This window comes from Mytilus edulis, chromosome 1, assembly GCF_963676685.1.
Source record: "Mytilus edulis chromosome 1, xbMytEdul2.2, whole genome shotgun sequence".
Taxonomy (NCBI): Eukaryota; Metazoa; Mollusca; class Bivalvia; order Mytilida; family Mytilidae; genus Mytilus; species Mytilus edulis.
Window position 1 is genome coordinate 61,656,048 of NC_092344.1, and position 24,707 is coordinate 61,680,754.

The window sequence follows — 24,707 nt, forward strand, 5'->3', positions numbered from 1 at the left end:
ACGGTTTCTTGAAAAGGAAAAACAACACACTTTCAAATTGATTATAACACTCCCAATACATATATCACAGCAATTTTTCTCATGTTTTGGGTTGTCTCCTTTAGGACTTATTAATTTGGTTGATAATGTTCGTTGTAAATTATAAAAAAAAGATTTGGTATGATTGTCAACGAGATAACTCCCCACAAGAGACCAAATGTCACAGATATTAACAACTAAAGGTCAATAAATGGCCTTCAACAATGAGCAAACTGCATAGTCAGCTATAAATGGTACCGAAAAGACGATGTAATACAGTTAAAACGAGAAAACTCAACGGCCTAATTTATGTACAAAAATGAACGAAAAACAAATATGTAACACATAAACAAACGACAACCACTGAATTACAGGCTCCTGCATTCTGTTATTCTTGTTTTTGTTCCTTTTATGCATTTATATTTTCAAAATATTGTTTTATTTGCATACGTCTTTGGTTATCAAAAGATCTCTGGTGTTGCTCTTATTCTTCCTTACATCATTTTCAGCTCAATCAAAATTAATAAAATAATAATAAACTAATGCTTCCCACGAATGATAGATCATGCTGCAATCCAAGGCCCATAAGCAACCTTGACCTCACCCTGGGAACAACGTTCTGATCTAGAACTTGCTTCATGAACTAGGGGACTACAATAGTTTTTATAAATTTAGGTTTTTCGTCCTGAACATGCATGAAATATTTGTCACTGGCCGTTAAGCAACCAATAATTAAACAATCAATAAATAAATTTAGGCTAAGGTGTATACAAGAAGTTGTATTTTAAGTCTGAAATGATAGCTTGAATATGAATATAATGTAACATTTCGCTTATATATGGGAAGCAGAATAAAGGAAGACGTTAACTCATGTTATAATTATTAGTTAGTCAAATTAATTGTGTGTCTGATTTGCATTTTGTTCGTAGTGATCGGTTTATGTTATAAAAGAAAATAATAAAGAGCTTTTTTGCAAAAGGAAATTGAGAGACAAAATTATGTTTCGGTAACATTGAAAAAAAACACACGCGACATCAAAACACAAACAAACGAAAAAAAAAAAGCGACACGACCTTGCAGAAAAAAAAAGAGGAAAAAGGGGGGGGGGGGTATTCATTGGTACCGTTCGGGGTTACAACAGTCTCTTGAAAATTCCAACGAAAAAAAAGAATTTAAAATGATTGCACGTTGTTATGTCTTCATTTGTTCATATTAATTATATATTTGAAATAAATTCGATTGCGGTGCACTTCATATGGTTCAACGTGAACCTGTCTTCACATGTGTTTTTTTCATTCATCTAGTAAGAAATAACACCCCAAGAGAATCAAACATCTAAAATTTCCCATTATTATAACAAGCTGCTATTACTATATCCTTTTTGTAATCCACACAAAAATCGAATATATCTGAATATGCGTTTGATTTTAATCCAAAGTTTGAAACAACACAATCACTATTAACGATATCACTTTCTTCGTTTTTTGCATTAAGAATATACTTTATCGTCTTTATCCATTTTGAAACACAAATAGCATGTAAAGGTGTTCGCGGAAAATATTAAAAGTAGTCCTTGCACACGCTACGCATACGCTGTGTCTTAATTGTCATTTAGCAATACATGTGGTTTACCTTAAGCTGTACTTTCTTTTGTCTATTGTTTAAGTTAAGCTCATGTTTAAAAGGCCAACATGTAGGATAAATTTTAAAGTAAAGATAGTTTATTTACATAAAAATTATCACACTTGATGAAAATAAATCGTAACAAAAGTGTGTATTTGTTTGCACTTGTTCACCTTTTTGACGTGATAAACAATGTTGTAAGTAAGATTAAAGCCTCTAACAGTCCATTCTGTAAAATATTGAACAGATCTTTGGCCTTCGGTCTCAGACCTGTCCAATACTTTACAGAATGGTATCGGCTTATATCCCTTACATATCAAAGTTTCGTCAGCACTAATAAGATCACAGTATCACGCTGTAGAACTTTCTTTTTTGAAATGTTGGTTTTGAACGCTATACAACCTCCGGTTGTGTACTACGTCTGGCGTACCAAACAATAAGACAAGTATGTGTATCTTTGTTGACTGTTTCAATTGTCATGTTTTAGCTCTAAAAGGGTCCCTTTAATATATACTGTCAACAGTAGCCTTTCTCACAGTTTTTGTATTACTGAATATAGTATGTATTGATACTCGTACCAATCTGCAACATATCTATTTTCACTATCAATATCATATTGGAAAATTGGTAATGAGCAAAGTCATTTAGCATTAAACATTGATCATGTTAATTTACTTACAGATAACCTTGTATTTGACAGTTCAATTTTGATTAATACAACTGACAATGAACACGCTAGTTTAGTAAAGGATGGAAATTTCACATCATGTTTCACAACACAAGAGTCCCATATATGGTTGCAGGTTGACCTCATGGAAAAAAGCCTTGTGACGGAAATATATATAACTTTAGTTGGTATGTTATCATAATTCCTTCTATCATGTGAAATGCAATCAGGATACAAATATTTACACCTTTTACTTTTATATACTACTAAAACTAGACAGTTTGATTAAGGTAATGGAGATCGAACGTTAGATGATTGTTCCAGACTATGTATATTGAGTTTATAATACGGCTTTAGTATTCATTAGCTACAAGAATTTCCGTTTGCCGAAGTCAAATATTGCGGTTTGCTTCACTTCTAAAGAACGGCTTAATGTTCTTCGTCATTTTGCATGCAGAAAAATCCGTCGCATGTTTCTATTATAATGAGGCTTACTTCATATAGGAACTTCTTAGGATGAAAAATAAGAAGTTAGCAATATCCTTTATCTTTACTTTCCGCTATATAAATGATGTTCTTTCACTAAATAATTCAAAATTTGTTTACTATGTTAAACGCATCCATCCCATAGAACTAGGGATAAAGGATACAACAGATACAGTTAAGTCTGCCTCATATCTTGACTTACATCTAGAAATTGACAGTGAGGATCGGTTGAAAACTAAATTTTCCGACAAACGAGACGATTTCAGTTTCCCAAATGTGAACTTTTCATTTCTATGTAGCAACATTCCAGCACCGCCTGCATACGGATTATACATCTCCCTATTGCTACGATATTCCCGTGCTTGTATTTCCTATCATGATTTTTGTGATAGAGGGTTGCTGCTCACATGGAAGCTATTAAAACAAGCACTACAAAAGTCAAAAAGTCTGAAAAGACCAGTTTTTGTCTGAATTTGCATGAATTATTACTCGACATTCTTAATTTGTCTGAATAATTTTTAAAAGTTCTTGACATAGTATGTATTTATCTAATAAACTTCTTGATTTGTCTTGACAGTATGAACATTGTCTTAAAATTTCTCGACATTCTTAATAATGTCTGAATATGTCTTGACATATTCTTGACATTCTAAATAATGTCTGAGTATGTCTCGACACATTCTTGACAGTCTTAAATATGTCTTGACGCTATCTCAACAGTATACAATTTCGCCTGAAATGTGAACAGACTTATTTTGCACTGTTTATGACATTCTATTGCTGTTATAATATACTCCTTTTTATTATGGCTAAATTAAACTTTGAAGAATCAAGGATTAATTTAGTATAGTAAGATATCCTTATGGTGCAACTAAGTTGGAATACCCTGAATAATCCCCAATGTAGTTTAATTTTGATTTATTTTTATTAAACATTTAATAAATTGTTTTCATTTGGATTAAGTCGAAGTTACTGACAAACAGCATTTAGATTTTTACCGTACACAAAACTACCAGTCAATTTTGCTTTACTTAAATAGGTGTCTTGAGGGCAGTTTTAAAATGTGACCATGTGACTCTTTTTGGACCTCACAATTCATTGTTTGTGTTTGTGTGGCTTGAAAAAGATGAAGGGTTTGAATTTTATACATTTTTATCAAAAATAAATATTTGTGATAACACCTTCCAAAAGAAAAATATAGTTAGATCTATATTATGCATGTCTGTTTGAGATCAATTCCATGAGATCAATGATTTCTGTAGAAATCATTGATGGAACCCATTATAAATACATTTTTTTTTATTATTCCTGGAGTAGATAATAATTGTCTTTTAATCTTTGAGAATTATTTAATTTCTTTTTATGTTATAGTAATTAACTTCATAATTTTGATGAAGAAAATCCATTTTAATTCATTTTTTTTCATGAAAATTATGATTTCTATTTTCATCTACCAACAAACTTTTTTAAATTGTAGTGGCATGGTCAGTCAACTGATAAGTATTATTGCTGATTACAGGTAAAGCAGTAATTCCTATTTGACAGTTGCATATAATCTGGAGTGTGGAATACCTTAAGTTTATGGGGAACATCCTGTCCATCTGTAATACTTAATATTTATTCCAGCAGATGGCATTACACAAATTTGTCTTCTGTTAAATGAATGATTTGTATATCATCATAATTTGCTATTTTTATAAACCACATTTTGGTATAATAATTATTTACCATATTAACATTGAATATTATGAATGTAGAATGAAATATGTATACAGTATAATTGGTTTTAATCATCTAATTTATAAGATTTAGGAATCAAAACTTGTAATTATTTAAAAGCCCACATTTAAATTATTTTATACTTCAGATTTCATAGCCACATTTACATTTGTAAACATATTTAAACACCAAATTCTTCGATTATTTTACATGTCCAACTTTTATTTTTGTTGTAAGAAGTGTAACTTGAAACAACAGTTTATCATATAAAGAGAAATAAAGGTTGGAGTTATATCATGAATATTGGTCATGATTTGTAAAGCTCAGAACTGCCAAGAAAATTTAAGCCACAATTCAAAATGTTCAGAATATGTCAAGCCATACTAAGAAAAAAAAAGAATGTCGAGAATATGTCGAGAAATTTCAAGACAGTATTCAAATGTCAAGAATTTGTCAAGATATTTTAAGACAATATTCAGAGTGTCGAGAACATGTCGAGTAACTTTCATACAAATTTAATAGAAATGAGAATTTGGGAAGAAAAATTAAGACACAAGTCTTACTTTTGGAGAATGTCGAGTAAAACTTCATGCAAATTAAGACAAAAACTGGTCTTTTCAGACTTTTATACTTTTGTAGTGAAGAGTTCAAAATGGCGAAGTTGTAATCATTCCTTCGTAAATTGTACAGACGCCATCATGAGTTGGTTGACCGTTATGGAATAACCGTTTCACAAATGATATCGGATATGTTTCTTACGTCGTAACTACACCACTTCCATTCTTAATGTGACCTACCGAATTAGACTATTTACCGGAATTATAATAATATGCGCAAAACAACGGATGCCACATGTAGATCAGGATCTGCTTACCCTTCCAGAGCATACCCATATTTTGGTGTGTTTCGTATTGCTCAGTCTTTAGTTTTCTTTGACGTTTTTGTGCACTATTATTTGTATGCCTTTTTTTCATTTTTAGCCATGGCGTTGTTAGTTTGTTCTCGATTTGTGAGTTTGACTGTTCCTCTGGTATCTGTCATTCCTATTTTAGTACGTGTCCTTTATCGCCCCGATGCTAGTGAATCTGAATTTGTTGCCTTTTAATTGATAAGTTAAGTAGATATAGGAAGATGTGGTGTGAGTTCCAATGAGACAACTCTCCATCCAAATAACAATTAAAAAAAGTAAACAATTATAGGTCAATGTACGGCATTCAACACGGAGCCTTGGCTCACACCGAACAAAAAGCTATAAAGGGCCCCAAAATTACTAGTGTAAAACCATTCAAACATGAAAACCAACAGTCTAATCTATATAAAAAACGAGAAACAAGAAACACGTATAAATTACATAAACAAACGACAACTATTGTACATCAGATTCCTGTCTTAGGACGGTGCAAAAATTTGCAGCGGGATTAAACGTTTAAATGGTACTAAACCTTCTCCCTTTTTCCACTATTGCTTTTCCACTTCTTTTGTTTTAGACAAATTTTACTTAGTTGCTATACGTTGTCAAAATATGCAATTCGGTTGAAACAATGAACATTCGTATGTATTTACAACTTACAAAAAAACCATATCAGTTTTTTTTTTTTATAAGAACAATTGCAAGATACGGATCAAAGAAATATCTTCTTTTATGCATGGCACTAAAACTATACAGGAGAGATATTACCCAATATTCATATAATGAAGTCAAAATCTTTCGGTCATGTCTGAAGCTAGAATGTGAGTTACTGCTAGTAGTCCATTTGTGTTGATAATTGTTATTTTGGTCAGTTTCTTCTGTTACTTATGCTAACATCAGAGGCGGACTTATTTTAAATTGAGTTTTGCGGTGCGTCTTCCTGTCTTAACACCACGTATCAGCCACAAGAACAGACAATCGAAATATAGTGCATTCCTGGCTAAGGAGAGGCGCAAACAAATGCGACAGAAGAAACATATTTTGAGAGATCTCATCCCTCCCACTTTATCTCTAGCAAATGTTTTATAAACAAACACTCAGCAATACCTACAGTAAAACTCAGTTCAAAATACGTCCGACGTTAGCATATGGAACAGAAAAAACTGAGCAAAATAACAATAATCAACATAAATGAACATACTACATCTTTTTATTTCTTAATATCAATATACTCTGTGTGGTACTGATCCCATATCAAGTATATTGTACTTACTCTTTACATCATATTGTTTATAATTAGAAAGACATTTATTCCTTCCACATTCTAGATATCTTTTGTTTTATAATGAATGACATATGTTGATTTCCATTTAACGCGCATTTACACTACAAAAAAACTATTAATCAGTGATTTTTGAGATATCAAATTTAAAATGGCTAATTTTGTTTATAGCATTTTAAAAGATATCTAGACTGTGAAAGTAATAAACATCGTTCTTATAAACAGTATGATGTAATATAAACTTGAGATGAAATAAGTACCACAAATACTAGTACTATTAGTATATTGATATATAAAAATAATAAGATGTAGTATAAGTGCCAACTTAGATAACTCTCCATCCAAGTCACAATTCATAAATAGGACAAAGTAAGGCCTTCAACACAGACACCTGGGTCAAACCGAACAGCAAGCATTTATGGGCCCCAAAATACCTATTGTTAAACAATTCTAATAGCAAAATAAAGGGTTTAAACTATTTAAAAACGCGAAACGAGAAATACTTATATACAACTTCAACAACCACTAAACAACAGGTTCCTGACTTAGGACAGATGCCAAAAATTGCAATGGAATTAAACAGCCACCAACCTTCATCCTAACCTGAAATAGTAGTATAACATAACAACATAGATACGCTATAAAATATCAAATGATCTGGCATTACGTGATCAAATTAAAATATAAGCAAAACAAGTCAACATACACTGAACGAAAAAGTTTGTTCTATGACATAATATAAATATGATATGTAAAACAATGTCAAAAAGAGAACTGTTAATTTGGAAAGAAATGACGTTAATTTAAATACGTGACACAGGTAACTTTAAGTTTAATAATTTTGTTGTTAGAAGAACGCAAATATTTTTACCAAAAAAAATACTGTTCACAGTACCAGAACAGAAATAAAAATGTATCGTAAATCTTAACACTTATCAAGGGTGCTACATATACAGATAGTGACACAACATGTATACTTTTCATGTTTTTGTACATCTGTATTAAGATTTTCTATTTTTGAATTATAGTTATTTGCTTGTATTTACTATTCCATTGACTTCATTTCGCTGTTATATAACGATCATTATCACAACTTAAAATAGCAATTGCTACCTGTGAGTGTTGTGTATTATACTTTTGTTACTGCTGGTCAGGTACATACATTCTGTATCATTTTATAATTATAATATTTAACTTTTATTGTTTAGTGAACGCCACAACTCCAGAAAACCATACTTTTTTCGCTTCAAACGCTAGTGATTTATGGAGAAATGGAAGTGTGTTGTACAGAGGCGAATCCGTACCAGCTGTGATCAATGTCAATACCGTTTTCAGATACCTTACCTATGTATCTCGAAATCAAAACGAATTTTCTGAGCTTGAAGTATGTGAAATTGGGATTGTTGGTGAGTTTTGAAATACAAAGGAAACTTGGCATGACAACTTATTGGAAAGAATTTACGGGTTATTGAATAAAACAACTATTAAAAATATTTAACGGCACAAGATGTCAAAACCAGAACTTTAGTATACTGATACATTCATTTATTTCTTTTAAATTCATATAGATGTGTTATTTCTAGGCATGGAGATCTAAACGGACCCTGTGCTTATCGTTATTGAACATCACATTCATACCACTTTTATTGTACTTTATTGTCGTAATGGTGTTTATCATCATTTCTAAATATTCTTTAAAATAGTTTAGAAAATACTTCATGTTATTTCAAGTTAATGTTATAGTCGAAATATACAACATTTACTACTGCGCAGATGCCACTGAATTTTAATCTGTTACCCATTATCTGCATATATTTCAAAAAGCAAGTTTTGAACCATATTGTTGACGAGAAATGCACAAACGCTGGTCTGGTATACTTAATCAGAGGCAAGGTATTACATTTGCAATGAGGAAATTTAGTCTCTCGATATTAATGATTGAGTCTTATTCTTTTTATTCTTATCAATTACCCTTTGAGTTGTAAATAGAAGAGTTAAAGCCACGCATTTAAACGATGTTTTATTTCAAATAATTGAAATGGATAAAGTAATCATGATAGGATAATGTTGATTTATTTCATATAGAACGCTTTTTGCTTTTTAGGCTGTCCCCCTACACACTATGGACCTCTGTGTAGCCAATTGTGTCCAGAGTACTGTAGTGGACCATGCGACCTTGAAACAGGACATTGTTCATTTGGGTGCGTAAACGGATGGATAGGGGATAAATGTGAATTAGGTATGATAAACGTATCATCAGTGTTTTATGTATTTACACTTGTCTCTGTTCCGGGTAATTTGTATTTATACTACACTTAACACTCAACAAAAAAACAATTTTACGATTAAAGTTTCCAAAAGGCTAATCGCAAGTCTAAAAGAAAAAATTGTCAACAATTAAAACGAAATTAAGGTCAAGTAACAGTAAATTAACGCCGTCTAGCGGATTCCGCGAAATATTGCGACGTTTTGTACGAATTACGTCCCTTTGACCAGATTTTGCAATGTTAAAATTGCACCCGGCGACTTTTCGATGGGATAACGTCAACGGTAAATTTGACGGAAAGTATGTTACTTCTAGGAGAATGAACTTGTTTTTCTAAAATTAAAAATTGAAAATGAATATAGAAACAGTCTTGAAGACCATCTTCAAAACGAAAATCAGGACGTAGGTTGGTAGAGTTTGTATATCTGCCGACCAGTTAAAACAAGTCTGAAAACTGTTGCTCACTACTATTTCTACATAATTGTGATGAGAAAAAACAGTGTGGTCTCGGAAGTATTCTATATGTAGTGTGTCAAAATTGTCCTTTCAAAAACCCTATATTTACCGGGAAAAGACATCATCTAGCAGAAAATACGCAGAAGGGGTGAATGTTTGGGACATTAATACTAAAGTTAAAACTTATAGTTTCATGAGTATTGTACGGTAAGACTATTAAATATCTCCCATATTTTGAACATTATCACACCAGTCGGAACAAGTAAAAATATTTTTAAATTGGAGAAAAGGAAATGAACCACATAAACTAATACTGCCATTACTGGTCATAAATTCGTCGCTGCTGTCAGTCAGTCACTAAACTATAATACACTTAAATTAATTAACCTTGTTCACGGTTGGAACAATAAGTTTTACTATTCATACACAGTTTTTAGACTATAACAAATTAAAAATAAGCAAAAATGATGTTTCACGATCATCAATGGATCCATCGCTACATTTTGTAATCTAACGTTGTTTTTTGTTTTTGTAATGGTGCTTTCTTTCACGTCCGCAATTTCGATGTTAAAAATAGAACACAAATCTTTAAATAGATACATGTATAAATAGTATATGGTTTGAAGATTTATACAGGGCTTAGTATCCTTATAGTATTGATTCGTATGGTTGTCTCCTCAAAGGAAATTGTTATATATATATATGGGTAAAAATTAACCGAATAATATAAATTGTACCCTAGCTGAAAGTAGCTTCTCAAATATACAATAGAACTGTTCTCAATATTCTATTTCACTCATAAAACTTGAAGGTTGAGAACGAGATTATATCGATCACCTCTATATCATAGTACTACTATATATACCGACTGAAAAATATGCACAGTGTCACAGACTTTCAGTACCTAAAGTTAAATGTAAATCCCGTAAGTAGTCAGTACTTCAACAAGACAGCAACCAGACAACAACACAAGACCAAAAGAAAATTAAAAAGAAAAAGACATCTTATGATATGCATTTGACTGGGGTAGGGGCGGGGTGGGATGGGGTTGCAGGGGTCCTGATCCCGAAATCCCGGACTTAAAAACATGAAATCCCGAGGTCCCGAATTTATAGAAATTTCAATCCCGCCATACCGAAATTCGAAAAAAGAATAGCCGGATCCATAAAGGACCAATCCCGAAATCCCGTTTAAGGTCCCCCTCATTTATGTAGATGGACTAAATAACAAAACACAATATAACCAGTCATGTCTCAGCCTGTGTGCGATTGTTTTTTTCTTGTTTTTTTTTCGGTTTGGGAGGGGGGGATTTTATATGTCATATCTCAACCTCCGTTAATTTGGTTTCAAAGGTTTTTACACGATGTATTTTCTGAAAAATACACTGTACTACAAATACTACAAATGTCTTGAGAGAAAGCGAAATTCAGAGAGAGAAGCACAATAATTTATTGTCACATATAATTAGATCTCAAAGAGAGTTGCAGAATAACGGATACTGACGAATGTCAAAATTGAACAAAAAAGTTTGCAAAATTATAAAGAATAACAACGGAAAATAAAATAATTATAGACCATGTACAGAATTAAGAATTCATGTAATGATAGAAGAATTTTACAAAATGTTAATTGAAGATTTTACAGAATAAGCGTTATATCTAAAGATAAAGACCATTTAGGTCCACACTTCATATGGACCCTTAAAAATCGTTGGATTATCTCGGTGTTGCTGGTCAGTAATGAATAAAAAATCACTGGTCAATTTAAAGGTTGTTGTAAGTGATGCAATATATTCTTATTTTTCTGTTCCCCTTATGTAATTTCCAGTTTTATTAAAGTTTGCATTCATCAAAGCCTTAGTTTAATTTAGTTTCCTGTCATTACAATCCCCCCCCCTTTATTTGTCGCATGTTGTGTATCATGTACTGATTCTATATATAATACTTCGAGCATACATATGTACACTTATGGATCAATAACCATTTAGTAATCTTTTTAAAACGTTTTTGTAGACTTGTATACAATAAATTTTATACAGAACAAAAAAGATATTAACAAAGATGTCAGTTTGTCTGCCTGTTTTACTTGTTAACTTGAAGATGTATAAATAACCACACGACACTCTTTCAAGAATTTGTAGAATCATTGATATAATGTTTGTTTATATATGCGATGTTAAGCAGCAGTATATGGACAGAACACGTCGTGATATAGTACCAAAACACAAGCTTTTACATGTTCCGCTGCTAAAAAAAGTGGCCAAATCATATATCGGAACGGAGAAAAGGTGTAAACAGATGACTTATAAGATAGTCTAAGAGATTTATGAATTGTTAACCCAAAATGACAAAGTTCAACTATCTCTCATTAGAGCAAATATTAATAAAGATCAAAACCTTGACCACATGCAAACAGACAGCAAAGTACGTTCTAGGATTCAAACTGTAGATGTTTTGCGGAATAACTATAAACTATAAAGGGGGACGGACGGACGGAAGGACTGGCGGCCAGACGGAATGACGGATGGACAGACGTACAGGGGTAATTGAGGGGAATAAAAAAAAATAGCTTCAATTACATTTTTTATTGAGTCAACTTGTAGACAGTAACCCTGATGATTTCTATTTTTAAGATTTTACCATTTTTGCGTTCATGTACTTACAACGTATTTTTGTCTGAATTAGTAATTGTTTTAGATATGTATATTGATAATGAACATACTTTACAACGTATAATTTCTTTTTAAAATGTCTTTTCCATAAAAGAGGGTCTGATTGGGGTTTACGAAATACAGAATAATGGGCAAAAATTGCAGAAAAAAATGCAAAAAAGAAAAAAAAAGAAAAAGTGTATAATGAGGTGCTAAAATATAAAGAATAAAGAATATTGGTAATACTAAAAAAAAATTTATGATAATTATCCAGACTCTAATGATAAAAAGAATCTATTAATACGAAACACATGATCATCGTGCATAATCAACACGAAGAACGTTGGAAATTATTAGCATGATAACTTGACGTTATGTAATAAAAATTACGACGTAACGAATTTTGATGGTTTTTTTTTGTCAAAATGTTGGGTTTGCGTCGCTTCTACAGGGAAAACGAAGTCGGTGACCATAATTTTTTTAATATCATCTAATTCGTAAGACAAAGAGGAAAACAATATTAATTTAAAAAAAAATTATATGGAGCGGTTCTCGTGATTTATACCAGAAACCGAAAATTGTAGAAGAAAAATATAGATTTACCCTATATATTCAATGTAATTTAGTACCCTCTCGGACCATTTTAAAAATGGATTTTTCTTGAAAACGAAGTCGGTGACATATACTTTTTTTTACATTTTCTGATGTATATTTTCAATATCTAATTGAGTATTAAGTTTTTAAAAAATCTATGGACTAGTTTATTTACTGATCCTTGACCTTAAAACAAAAGAATCCACGTAAAAAAAACCAGAAGAAAATGATCAGAAAATAAAGATCAAACGCATCATAAAGAACTCAAAATTGATGAGCGCAGATAATGTTGACTAACTTGTAGAGGGGAGTTAGCCATCTGTAGGATATATTGTAAGTATACTTAATCGTATGTCAGTGGAATGAGAAAAAAATGAAAAACTCATCCATAAACATAACAGAGAAAATATAATTTAATATGATTATTATAATAGATAGTCATTATACTGATTTACGCAAATGTTTGAGACAAGAATGACATTTGTGATAATTATTCGTAATGTATATAAATAAGTTGTGTGTGTGTTTCAGGTCCATTGTGTTACGAGCCAAATTCAAACAACCTAACTACGAACTGTTCGCCTGAAATAAATCAGGTATTTCAAACTAAATGATAATGATATTGAATACTCTCACCAAAGATACCAGGATGATCGTTTTGAAATGGTTTTGTTAAATTATCCTTAAATTTACATAACAGTTTCATCGAAAGTAAATATACATGTAATTACCAAATATGAGCAAATGCCTACACATTCATATTCTATGCAAAACAATAATATCCGATGATATAACAAAAATACTAATAAAATAGATGCAAATGTGTCAATGTCAAATATTCCCCATCTGATGACTATTTCGGAACACTATTAACATGATCACCATTCAGTGTATGTCTATTAGCGCTGACAAATTGTAAACACACAAATAAGAGTGAAGGCCCAGCTTTTTGACACATTAACTTTATTCTTTCCGCTAATGAACTTTATTTCATGTTTTAAAAAGATTTTTTTTTTGGCATCATAAAATTGAGAATAGAAACAAGAAATGAAGAAATGTGTAAAAGAGACAACAACCCAACCAAAGAGCTTAAACAGCTTAAGGCCACCAATTGGTCTTTAACACAATGGAGATAATATGTTGCTACTAGAGGCGGCTTCAGCTTGCCACTTAACAAAAACATTAACTATTCCAGAGGAAACGAATAAACGGAACACAAACTATGGAACATATAAATGAATCAAAATTAGAAAATAACACACAAAACCAAGATCAATAAAAGCCAGAGGTACCTGATTTTGGACAGGCGCAGAAATCAGCGCAAAGAAACATTAATGCTTTTGTAAAATGTCCTGTTCCAAGTCACGAATAGATTCTACGAACAGATTCTACTGAACCCATTGGCTCTTATAAATATGAGATGTCTATATCATTATTTTTTGTATAATATGATTTCATAATGTAATCTATTGTTGCTTTCCTAATCTATGACGTGTTTAAAAAAGTTGTATCAAGCAAGTGGACCAGTTACTGTAATGTATTGTTGCTTTCTTAATATATGACGTGTGTCATATAGGTGCTTCCAGCAAGTGGACCAGTTAATGGTGGAACATTGTTGACAATATCTGGAAATTACCTTGGAAATATTAATGATAGTATTTCTATTCATATCGGTGGAGTAAGATGTCACAATGTAACAGTTACAACACCTTATACCGAGTAAATATATGTAACAGTATTTTATATATTATATAAACCGTCTCAAATTAATCACAAAAATGTTCAGCGGGATTCGATCTCTTGCTTTTTTGAAATAGCAGCAACACTCGTACCGCTTGCAATGTGTCCAGCGCCATAGACACTTCAACCACTTGTGCTATATAAAATATAGCTATCGCTGGTCCAGTAATACTTTTCCTCGAAGCCTTATCTAGATTTGATACACCTAATATGATGTTTAGTGGTGTACTTTGCCTATCAGGTATAATATATCGTCTATCATTAATGATGATAATGATATTACTGTTTATTACCATGCCGCCACTTCAAATATTAATTTCTTTAGAATTTATTACTAGTATTGATTGATTAATTGTTGGTGTTTTAACTCCACTACTAAGCGCAACGTTTTGGCTATTTCGCGGCGGTCAGTTTTTTTTTTTTTATGAATAGAGGAAGCCGGAGTGGCCAATGAAAACCAACGACCTTCGAAAAGAAAACTGAAAATCCTAGTTAATTAAGATTGAAGTCGAATGCAACCAGCAGCGTTCGAACTAATAGCCTCAGTGTTGACTGGCTAGTAATTACAGTAGTACAATTACTTAGACCACTTGGCCATCGAGGTCCCATTATAACTTATAAAATTTCCAGAACAGACAAAGAAAAACAAACAACAAAAGTCTTCAACTAGACGCATACTGATTATTTCCGTACCTTAACCTAATGAGAAAAACGAACAATAGGCAACCTACGCAACTGGAAAAACAATACGTTATCATTGCCAACAAAACAACATTATTAAAAATTATTTGTTAAGAATGTAGCAAAGTGTTTTCCTCCTTCTAAACTTAAGTGATCGGATCATACTATACATGATGTTTATTTTTTCTTTCTGATTAACTACTACACGTTTATTAAATTTCTGCTGCAGTACATGTCACCATGGTCACGTGCAATTCAAATTTCAACTGAAACGGTAATTTTGATCAAAAGAGATACATTGTATTAAACTTCTAAAGAATGATAATTAAGTCATGTTCCATTTTTCGAATCAATTTCACAGTTTTCCAGGATGCAGTAAATTAAGTTCTGTTCAGACAATTCGCTTGCATTCAATAACATATGTTCAGGCTATATTTAGTTTGTTCAGCAGCTGTTATACGCTTAATTCAAACATACTGAACCGTATGTAAAGTTACTAAAACAAACTGGAACTATAGCTAGAAAAATATCCGACCTGTAGAGCCTACAAAAAGAAAAGGTCTAAACAATAACCTTTATGAAGTTTCAACGGGTGATGTTACAAATGTTCATCTATCAAAGTTATCGTTTAAGACTTAGGTTCATTAACTATTCTACTGATAATCTACTCTCCTAAATGAATTATGAAGATACAAATGCAGATAAAGAAATCTGAGATAAATCTGCATCACTCTTTATGCATATTCATACTTGGCTTAAATGTAATAATCGATGGAATTATACATCAGACCATCATTAAACCGATGTAAAGGTCAAGTAAAATTGGATGATTTTGTTTATAACACTAATAAGGATATAATGCATTCGGTTAACTGTAATATTTGGTATAAATCCGACATAATATTGATATTATTAATGCACTCTGGTCTAATCGTTCAATTGATTTTCAATATAAAAAAACTATCCATTAGTTAAAATATAAAAGAGGGGCAAAAGATACCAGAGGGACAGTCAAATTCATTGATCGAAAATCAAAAGACAATACTATGACTAAAAAAGAAACAAACAAATAAAAGTACACAAGACACATCATAAAACACTAATGACTAAGCAGAACGAACCCCACAAAAACTTGAGGTTATCTCAGAAGCTCCAGAAGGATAAGCGGATCCTGCTCCACATGTGGCAATATATTTGCAGTTTCTTTTTCTTTTGAAACAGGTTGACATGTGTTATTGGAAAATACAACAAAAAGCAGACGACGGGAATATTTGTTACAGTGAACAACAACCGCTTCAGCGATTTAAATGCCATTTACTTCACCTACAAGGTATCTAGAATATATGTGTATTTGATATAAAAATAATAACACTCATTTTTAATGTACGAAAGGGACATTAGCCACGAATTTGATAAAGATTGAAACAGGATTTGCTTTGTTATTTACGAATAATTACAAACGTAATTTTAGATCCGTCTAATTAAGGTAAAAATAGAATCTGATATATATTCTTGACTTGCAAGTCAAAACAAAAATGCTTTGAATCACCATAAATCTAAACTTTCGAAGAGATAGGTTTCTAATGTTGGTCCGCATGGGAATTCAATATCCCAACATTTAAAAGTGAAACAAGGAGATGATAGGAGTAATCATATCATTATTAATCCGGTCCATAAAACAATTCATTCTATTAAGGTGGTACCCAACACTTTCACTAAAATTAATTTGGCTCGTTTAATTTTCATAAAATTTTGACAAAGTATTTACTTTGACCCTTTAACAAGTACACAACAATTTCAAAAATTTGGAACCAACCGTTTTGTCAGAAAAATTACACTGGTTATATAGCAGTTTGACAAACAACAATTTTGATCATTGAGAAGCTTAATATTCCCTTTACAACACAACGTAATTAAAACGTTTAGCTGATTTTACAGAGTTATCTCCCTGTAGTGTTAGGTACCACCTTAAGATAAAATTGTGATTGCAACGTATTTTTTTTACCATCATGTTATATATGAATTCAAAAAGATCTTAAACAAAATCGCATTATACGTGCTTGCTATCTTTGTTAATACTTATCTGTATGTTTATATCAAGTTATATGACTTCTGAAAAACTTCACGGGTCATCCCAATGGACTAGAAGGTACGAAATACGAATACAGTAAAGCAAGACTATGTTTCAATATCAATCAAATTTGAAAATTATGGTCACTTTGGTTGTTTTGAAAGGTAATGCCACTTAACCTATGATTTTTTTTTGTTAAACCAAAATATGTGATGCTTAAAATTGTACCTCTTGATTTTATGCGTACGAAGATAATTAACTTGTATGTACTATGTTGTCCATACTTTCATCTTTACGTAATACTCAAAGCATAATTATATAAATCTGAGTAAATTAATCACAATATCTAACTAATGTTGTGTTTTATTCTAGGAACCGAAAATTTTAAATTTTTCACCAAAGAAAGGAATTCTATCAGGGAATACAACTGTGGCAATAAAAGGACAAGATATTGTTTTCGAAGGTCACAATCGGTACACTATTTCCTTTTGTGACGGTGTGTTTTGCATAGAATGCAGGTAATCTGTTTATTTGTATCCCAAATTCGTATTTGCCTTAACAAGCTACGTGCAGTATTCTTATATTTAAATAATATATAGAAACGTAAAACTCCTTTAAAAATCCCATTTAAGCCATAATAACCAGACATTATGCTTCATACCTGTATAATTCGAAAACAAAACAAAAATCATAGGCTAATAAATCCCAAAGTTTTAGGAAATACCAAAAGATGGAATCATCTTATGAATTGAAATATATTGTACTAATAATAGTCTTTAAACAATTAACTAAATTGTTAGGCAATACAACATTCTGAAAGCCGGGAGATATATAAAATGCCCCGGAGTTAAAAGTATACATAATTTGCTAATTGTAACTTTGCGAGGGGACATTGTGTAGAGATAAAAGTGTATCTTAGTTTATAACCACTGTCTTGTCGAATAACAATCGTACTTTTCTGTAAATCCTTGAGGTACAAAGTTTGTTTTATAGATAGATATAAGAAAATGGGTTAAGAGTGCCAATGAGGCAAATCTCAAGCCAAGTCAAAATTTATACAAAGTAAACATCTGTCGTCAAACCATAATTTTACTGAAGAAATATCCAGATTTTTTTCAGGAAATTATATATAACAATTTATAATTATTTCATTTTTTATTACAGTGACACTCAAACGACCAGTTTACAAAATCCCTACATCAAGTGCAAAACTGGTATTTCAACAGAAACTCGAAATATGACCCAATTAAACGTTATTATTGATGACTTGACAGTACTGACACTCAACGAAACTTTTCAATATTTACCGGATCCATCATTTAACATTTCGACTGAAATACCCAAGGCTTTCCAAAGGTAAGAAATACCATAACCAAATATATTTTAAGACATCTTAAGACACAAGAAATAATAGCTTCTGAAATATTGCCACTTTCTTTGGTTTTAATTATAGTGATAGAGGATTAGACGTTTCAATAGTGCATATCCAACTTCAATTCGTTACGATGACATACAAAATACGATTTAATGTATGAATGAAATATGTAAATAAAACATTATTTGTGAAAAATGTAATTTCTTCATGTTTTTGCTAAAAATGTGTACAAGATAGTCTTTTAACCTTGATGCTTTTTTTCAGTGGTGGCGTATTGTTTACTATTCGGGGCGAAGGTTTCAAAAATGTAGGGGCGATAACAGTAGAAAGAGTAGTAAGTACGAAACTATAGTATGTGTGTGCATAGTATGTGACTTGGTTCATGTTAACAATATTTATGCCTATAGTTATTTATTATGATTTGTCCAGCTTTCCAATGTATCAATCCCTGAATAACAAAATAAGCATGTTGAATAACTACTAAGTTTTTGTTCTTTAAAAGGCACTTTTCAACAATCCTCCAACAATGGATAACTACAATGCATGTTGAAATGATACATAACTAACTAAAATAGAGAAGGGAAATTTGGTTAGGTTTTTATGTTGAGGTTAAGATTAGGGGTAGGAGAAGAGGAAGGGTAAGTAATATACTAGCCTGTATTGCTATATAAATAAGCATATAGATTGAATATCATATTCAAATCAGAAGAAAATGTGTATTACTAATTTTTTCAAATGATAGAGGAACCTAAAACATCAGTAAATCACTCAAGAAACCTAAAAACGAGTTTTCTTAACTTGCTACTTGCTCATAGATATATTTAGATGTGGCAGATAAATGCTAATTATTGTTTATGTATAGTTGCCACTATTTCAGATTTTGTATTTCTGAGACAACTTATCGCAGAATATTATCTTGAGCATGAAATAACCCATGTATATTTTATGTATGTAAACCGTGGCAAAGTATAATTTTGAAAGTTTTTTAACAATACTTTCTCTAGGATAACCCATGTGAAGTACCAGAAGACACGTCTACTGAATGTGAAACACCACCAAGATTACAGAATCAGCCTAACAATCAAACTATTGACGTTCATTTTGATGGAGTGACAATTCAATTTCCAATAGAATATGTGGAGGACCCCACGTTTGAAATGTTTCAAGGCATTGTTCTGTATGACAAGGAATCTTCTATTGAAATTAAAGTAAGGTTCGACATAATAGGAGGCTTTTCTTTAAAAAAAACATGTCTTCATCAAAGTATTGCCCTATACTACAGCCAACGATTAAATGAGACTTAATTCAAATTTTTCACTGAGCTATTATTGATCATATAATTAAGAAATATAAGGTTACGACAACAATGAGAAATCTAATTTTAGTTGTCATAGAAAACAAAGTCAATAACTGAGTTCGAGAATTAATTATGAACAGTCAAAGATATTTTAACGTTTAATGTGTAATAAATTAGAATATTTTAGAAAAGACATTTTAAGCGAGAACAATAAGCATGAAAGTATGATTTACTAAACGAAAGCTATGACAATTGTAAAAATCCGACAGAAAAATGTAATCTGAACTGCGTAGGTAATTTAATTTGTAGGTGTGTAGTTTAAATTGATGCACATTGTTTTCATCTTTGGACATGTTTACTTTAATAATATGGTATGGGTTCTGCTCATGGTTGTACGGTTACATTTATTTACTTACATCAACGATAATGAACTATGCATAATAATATTCATAGGCAATCATTTAAAATGTCCTTGTTATTATCAAACATAAGTAAAGCAAATCGTGAGAATAAAGACAAAGCTCAAACTTACTGTACCACTTATGCATATATTGTGCTTATTTCATATCGAATAATAACAAGTGTATAACATGAGGATCGTGTATAAGTTGAAAATAAACGTTAACTGTTAATGGTTGGCCAATTTGCAAGACTGAAGAACTTATTATGCTTTTCTTTAATATAATTTCCTTTGAACAACATATTCTAATCAAGCACCTCAAATATGATATGATATCTAAATATCTATTAAAGTTACAAAATTTTTATGATTATAGGGAAGGAGTATACTGAATGTAGCACGCCTTGAAGATTATCATATCAATATAGGATTGGACGGCATTTGTCTCATAACTGATATCAGTATGAATAACATCACTTGTTTGCCACCCAAATCAGTCCCTCGAACTAATAATACAAATGATAATACAGTTTATGTTATTGTAAGTAATTTCCGAGTTGCAATACTTATTTGTCAATAAAACTGACATGACACGATAGTTACAATCATGTTCGTTTATACAGATAGTATTACATATACTGCTTCTAATTCTTATCAATTGAATGTTTGAGTCATGGGTTATATGTAAATATGAAAAAGAAAACAAATCACCAAAAGTTAAAAAAATTAAGCATCCAAAATCTATACCTTCGTTTAGGTTCCAGTGTTCTGATAAAAAATAGTAATACTCAACTGCAAATTAATGAATTTTTACGTTTTATAAGCGTATGAGTTTTGTAAAGACAATATGCAGACCGTTTGAAACTCACTTCCTCTTTTGAAAATTGTCTTTGACAACATGTGATGTTTGTATAAATTCTGAGTGATAATTCGATGTGAATGTTATAACGATATTTCACAATTTGTATTCCCGTGTTTAAAAAAAATGAATAAATAATACATTTTAAGTACCTTATCGTCATATAACATGCATAAAGCTGCATTTGACTCGAAGTGTTTTAACGTAACATAGTTACATGTTTTACATATCTCGACATTGGTTGCTGTGTATCGAACAGTATCTACAAAGTACTCTGCGCATTACTCAAATCGGAATAAGAGCTAATCCCATGTACACCGCCTTTTCCAAGATTCACATATACTCAAAACTGTATTACATGTATGCATGCTAGCGTTAAGATTTCTTGATCCAAAAACCATTTCAATATTGTTCTGTTCTTATAACTAGGTGAACGTCATACGGATAAAGTCGTATATTGGTGACTTGCAGTACAGAACAGAAACAATTACAGAAAATGGCAATACATTTGTGATGATAGTCGGAATATTAGTCGCAGGACTAGTGGTATCTATCATCATAGGCATGTCGGCTGTATTAGTTTTACGGAGAAGGAAGACTAAGGCTGCCAATGAATTCAAAATGAAAATAAAGGCAAAGGAAGAAATAATACAAAAAGCTAGAATAGAAGGTATAAAACGCAGATTTGTTACAGAAAAAAAGGAAAAGAAAATGCATTCAATTATGAGATGCAATTTTGATATAGAATTTGGATGCGTGCTCCGTTCACATAAGACGCGTCAGTGACACTCTAGCCAGACAATGGAAACGATTTTACGTTATACATTGATAACTGAAAATATGTTATCAATTTTCATTATAAAATATTCGTCTTGAGAACGTGTATTCAAATTTATACATTTTGGATACTAGTGCATGGAGTCGAAATAGGTGTGATTTAGGTATTTACGTTTCTTTAAAAGAAGGTCACTATGCAGACAACAATTGTCTATTTCTTAGATAAGTGATTAATTTATGATGGTTTTACCTTTCACAAATTAAGAATATACGATGTTCCATCATTAAACTATCGATAATCGATGTTCATATTTGATAACATTTATTATACCAAAAAAAATAAAATTATAGTTTCGAGAGATAAAACATTTGTTTTGAATAATGTCATTTGTGTTGCAATACTGATACATAGATGTTACTGTATATTTCAGGTGAAAGGATAGCAAACTTAAGGTAAAATAAGCATTTCGAAACTATGGGTCACCGTTCGGTGTTCAACAATGTGTAAAACCCTTACTTCATAGTCAGCAAATAAAAGGCCCAAAAATGTAAACAAATAATATATTCAGCAATAAATGGCAACCACTGACTTACAAACTACATGCATAATATGAGGTGTTTAACATGTTAGCGAGCTTCAACCCCTCCCTCTGAACTGTGATAGTGGTGTAATAGTACGACATATAACAAACTATCAAATTTATTTGAAACACTCATCAGATCGATACAAAGCAAAACAATTAGAAACATTTGGTTGATACAAACGTCACAAAAAATACCACACTTTTTGTGTCTTTGATACATCATTAAGACGCACAGTTTATAATTCTTTTGTTGTTACCTGGTGTACTGCCGTATATTAATTGCTGGTATCCTTTGTTTTTTCCTGAGGTGTGTGATGTAATGTAATATGGTGTGGTTTGGTTTATTTACGTGTTTCTTTGTCCTGATCGTTCGTTGTTTGTTAGTGATGTGTTCCTGTCACATAATGTTGTTTTTTCTAAGAAAAGTTATAACATTGCCACATACATGGGAGCTTTGGCTAGCCATACCACTATGTTCAACCTTACATTCTTTTTAAAAATGTTAGGAATATGGCAGTTGTTATCAAATACATGTACTCCGTTTTTATGTATCATAGCGTTTGGATTTTTTTTTTTGCAATTAAGTGTTTCTGTGGTTTTCGTTTTTTTTTCTCTTTTTCATACTTGATGTGTTTTACTCGGCTTTAGTTGTTTACCCGGATTTTTTTTAGCTTAAGCCATGTTTTTTCTATTGAACAACGTTATACTAATGTTTCCTGTATGTCTCATCTGAAAAAGCAATGACTCCTCCTTATACATTTCTGAGGGGGGTGGGGAAACGTATCTTGAAAGGGTGTTGTTCAACAGTTCATCAACATATGTTTCCCTTATCCTAATTGATCGTACGTGTTGTTATGGAGAAACATTTTTCATATTTCAAACATTCTTATTTTGAAATATAAAAAAAATCGTGTACATGATTAATTCTATTAATTCGTCGTGTTAAGTTTATTGATATACAATATACATTATATTCTTACCAACTCAAACATAGAATAACAATTAAATGCAATTGATGCATAGACAAAAACTCAAATGAATTAATAATCAATAATTAGTATTATGATCTTTTGTCAGAAGGGAAGATGGAAATGCATATACTGAGCCTGATGAGTCAGTATATGATGAAATAAATGCAGATGAAGAAAAAGATACACGTGGGAACAGTTATCTTGATGCGAATGAAGGATACGATGAACTCGGACAACGGTCACCAACAAATCCATATAATCAGCTTCAACAAACAAGGGATGAAATTCAAAAACGGGACATCAAGAATAATGACATGAATGCAGATGACCAATTGCAAAACAATAAACGAAGAAATGATTATCTAAGCTTGTTTAGCGGATACGAGAAACCAATATCACGAAACGATCCACAGAATTAGTTTCAATAGAAAAGTGCTGAAAACAGAAATGATCATCATGACATGTCAACTCTTGATTAAAATACAAAAGATTCATCTCCCAAACATTATATAAACCTCAAAGAGTAAGCGACCCGTCATCTGCATAATGCATGAACATACCGATTCATGTAATGTTGTTTAAATGCATTATCTAAATACAAATGTTTAATCTGTTTTTCACAAAACTGTCAAATTAATGTAACCGATATATGTATAAAAAATGGAATATTATCTAGTATGATATTTTTTTCAATCTACAAGCAGATTTAAATATTTTTAATACCGTTATTATTGATAACTTTTTTGTTTGATGCTGATTAATGTTTATCACTATACATCTAACACATAGAAACGTGTCTATCCCTCCAAAGAAGTATGATTCCTACAAACATGTTCATATGACGTCACTGAACTGCAAAACATGTCAAGGGGCTAACAGACGCAAACACGTGTAATGTTTAAAGAAAGTTCAAACGTGTCCATATAATGCATTTACGTGCTGTTTCGTTTTATGAAAGCTCACTCGTGTAAATATTTGTTAATGCATATCTCATTAACTAATTCAAGTAGCCAGTACTTGTGGCCTTCAAACAGCAATTATATGTCCATTTAATTTTGTTTATATCGAATTCGGTAATGTTCCTCTATTGTTGCATTCGTCTAATTTACTGTTGACCGACATTTAAGCGTGTCATAAGAATAGAAATATAGTTATTTGTTCTTCTTTTGACCGATTGTTAAATCCGGTAAGAATGGTGATGATAAGTTCGAAATCTAATGTAGATAAATATATCTTCCTCATGTTTTTATTGTAACAATAACCTGAATATGCATAAAATAT

General features: G+C 31.4%; 1 protein-coding gene across 1 annotated transcript in view; it reads left to right on the plus strand.

The window, feature by feature from the left end:
• Positions 1-24,164, plus strand: part of LOC139514697 (plexin-A1-like) — a 39,314-nt gene extending 15,150 nt beyond the window's left edge. Inside the window, exons 5-18 of the mRNA XM_071304209.1 lie at positions 2,323-2,496; positions 7,914-8,111; positions 8,810-8,944; positions 13,203-13,267; positions 14,248-14,390; positions 16,314-16,422; positions 17,536-17,681; positions 18,328-18,519; positions 18,803-18,872; positions 19,543-19,746; positions 20,612-20,776; positions 21,524-21,764; positions 22,303-22,324; positions 23,533-24,164. Of these exons, the coding sequence (XP_071160310.1) occupies positions 2,323-2,496; positions 7,914-8,111; positions 8,810-8,944; positions 13,203-13,267; positions 14,248-14,390; positions 16,314-16,422; positions 17,536-17,681; positions 18,328-18,519; positions 18,803-18,872; positions 19,543-19,746; positions 20,612-20,776; positions 21,524-21,764; positions 22,303-22,324; positions 23,533-23,845 (2,177 nt within the window). The 3' untranslated portion in view covers positions 23,846-24,164. The remainder of the gene's footprint in view (positions 1-2,322; positions 2,497-7,913; positions 8,112-8,809; positions 8,945-13,202; positions 13,268-14,247; positions 14,391-16,313; positions 16,423-17,535; positions 17,682-18,327; positions 18,520-18,802; positions 18,873-19,542; positions 19,747-20,611; positions 20,777-21,523; positions 21,765-22,302; positions 22,325-23,532) is intronic.
• Positions 24,165-24,707: the final 543 nt, after the last annotated feature.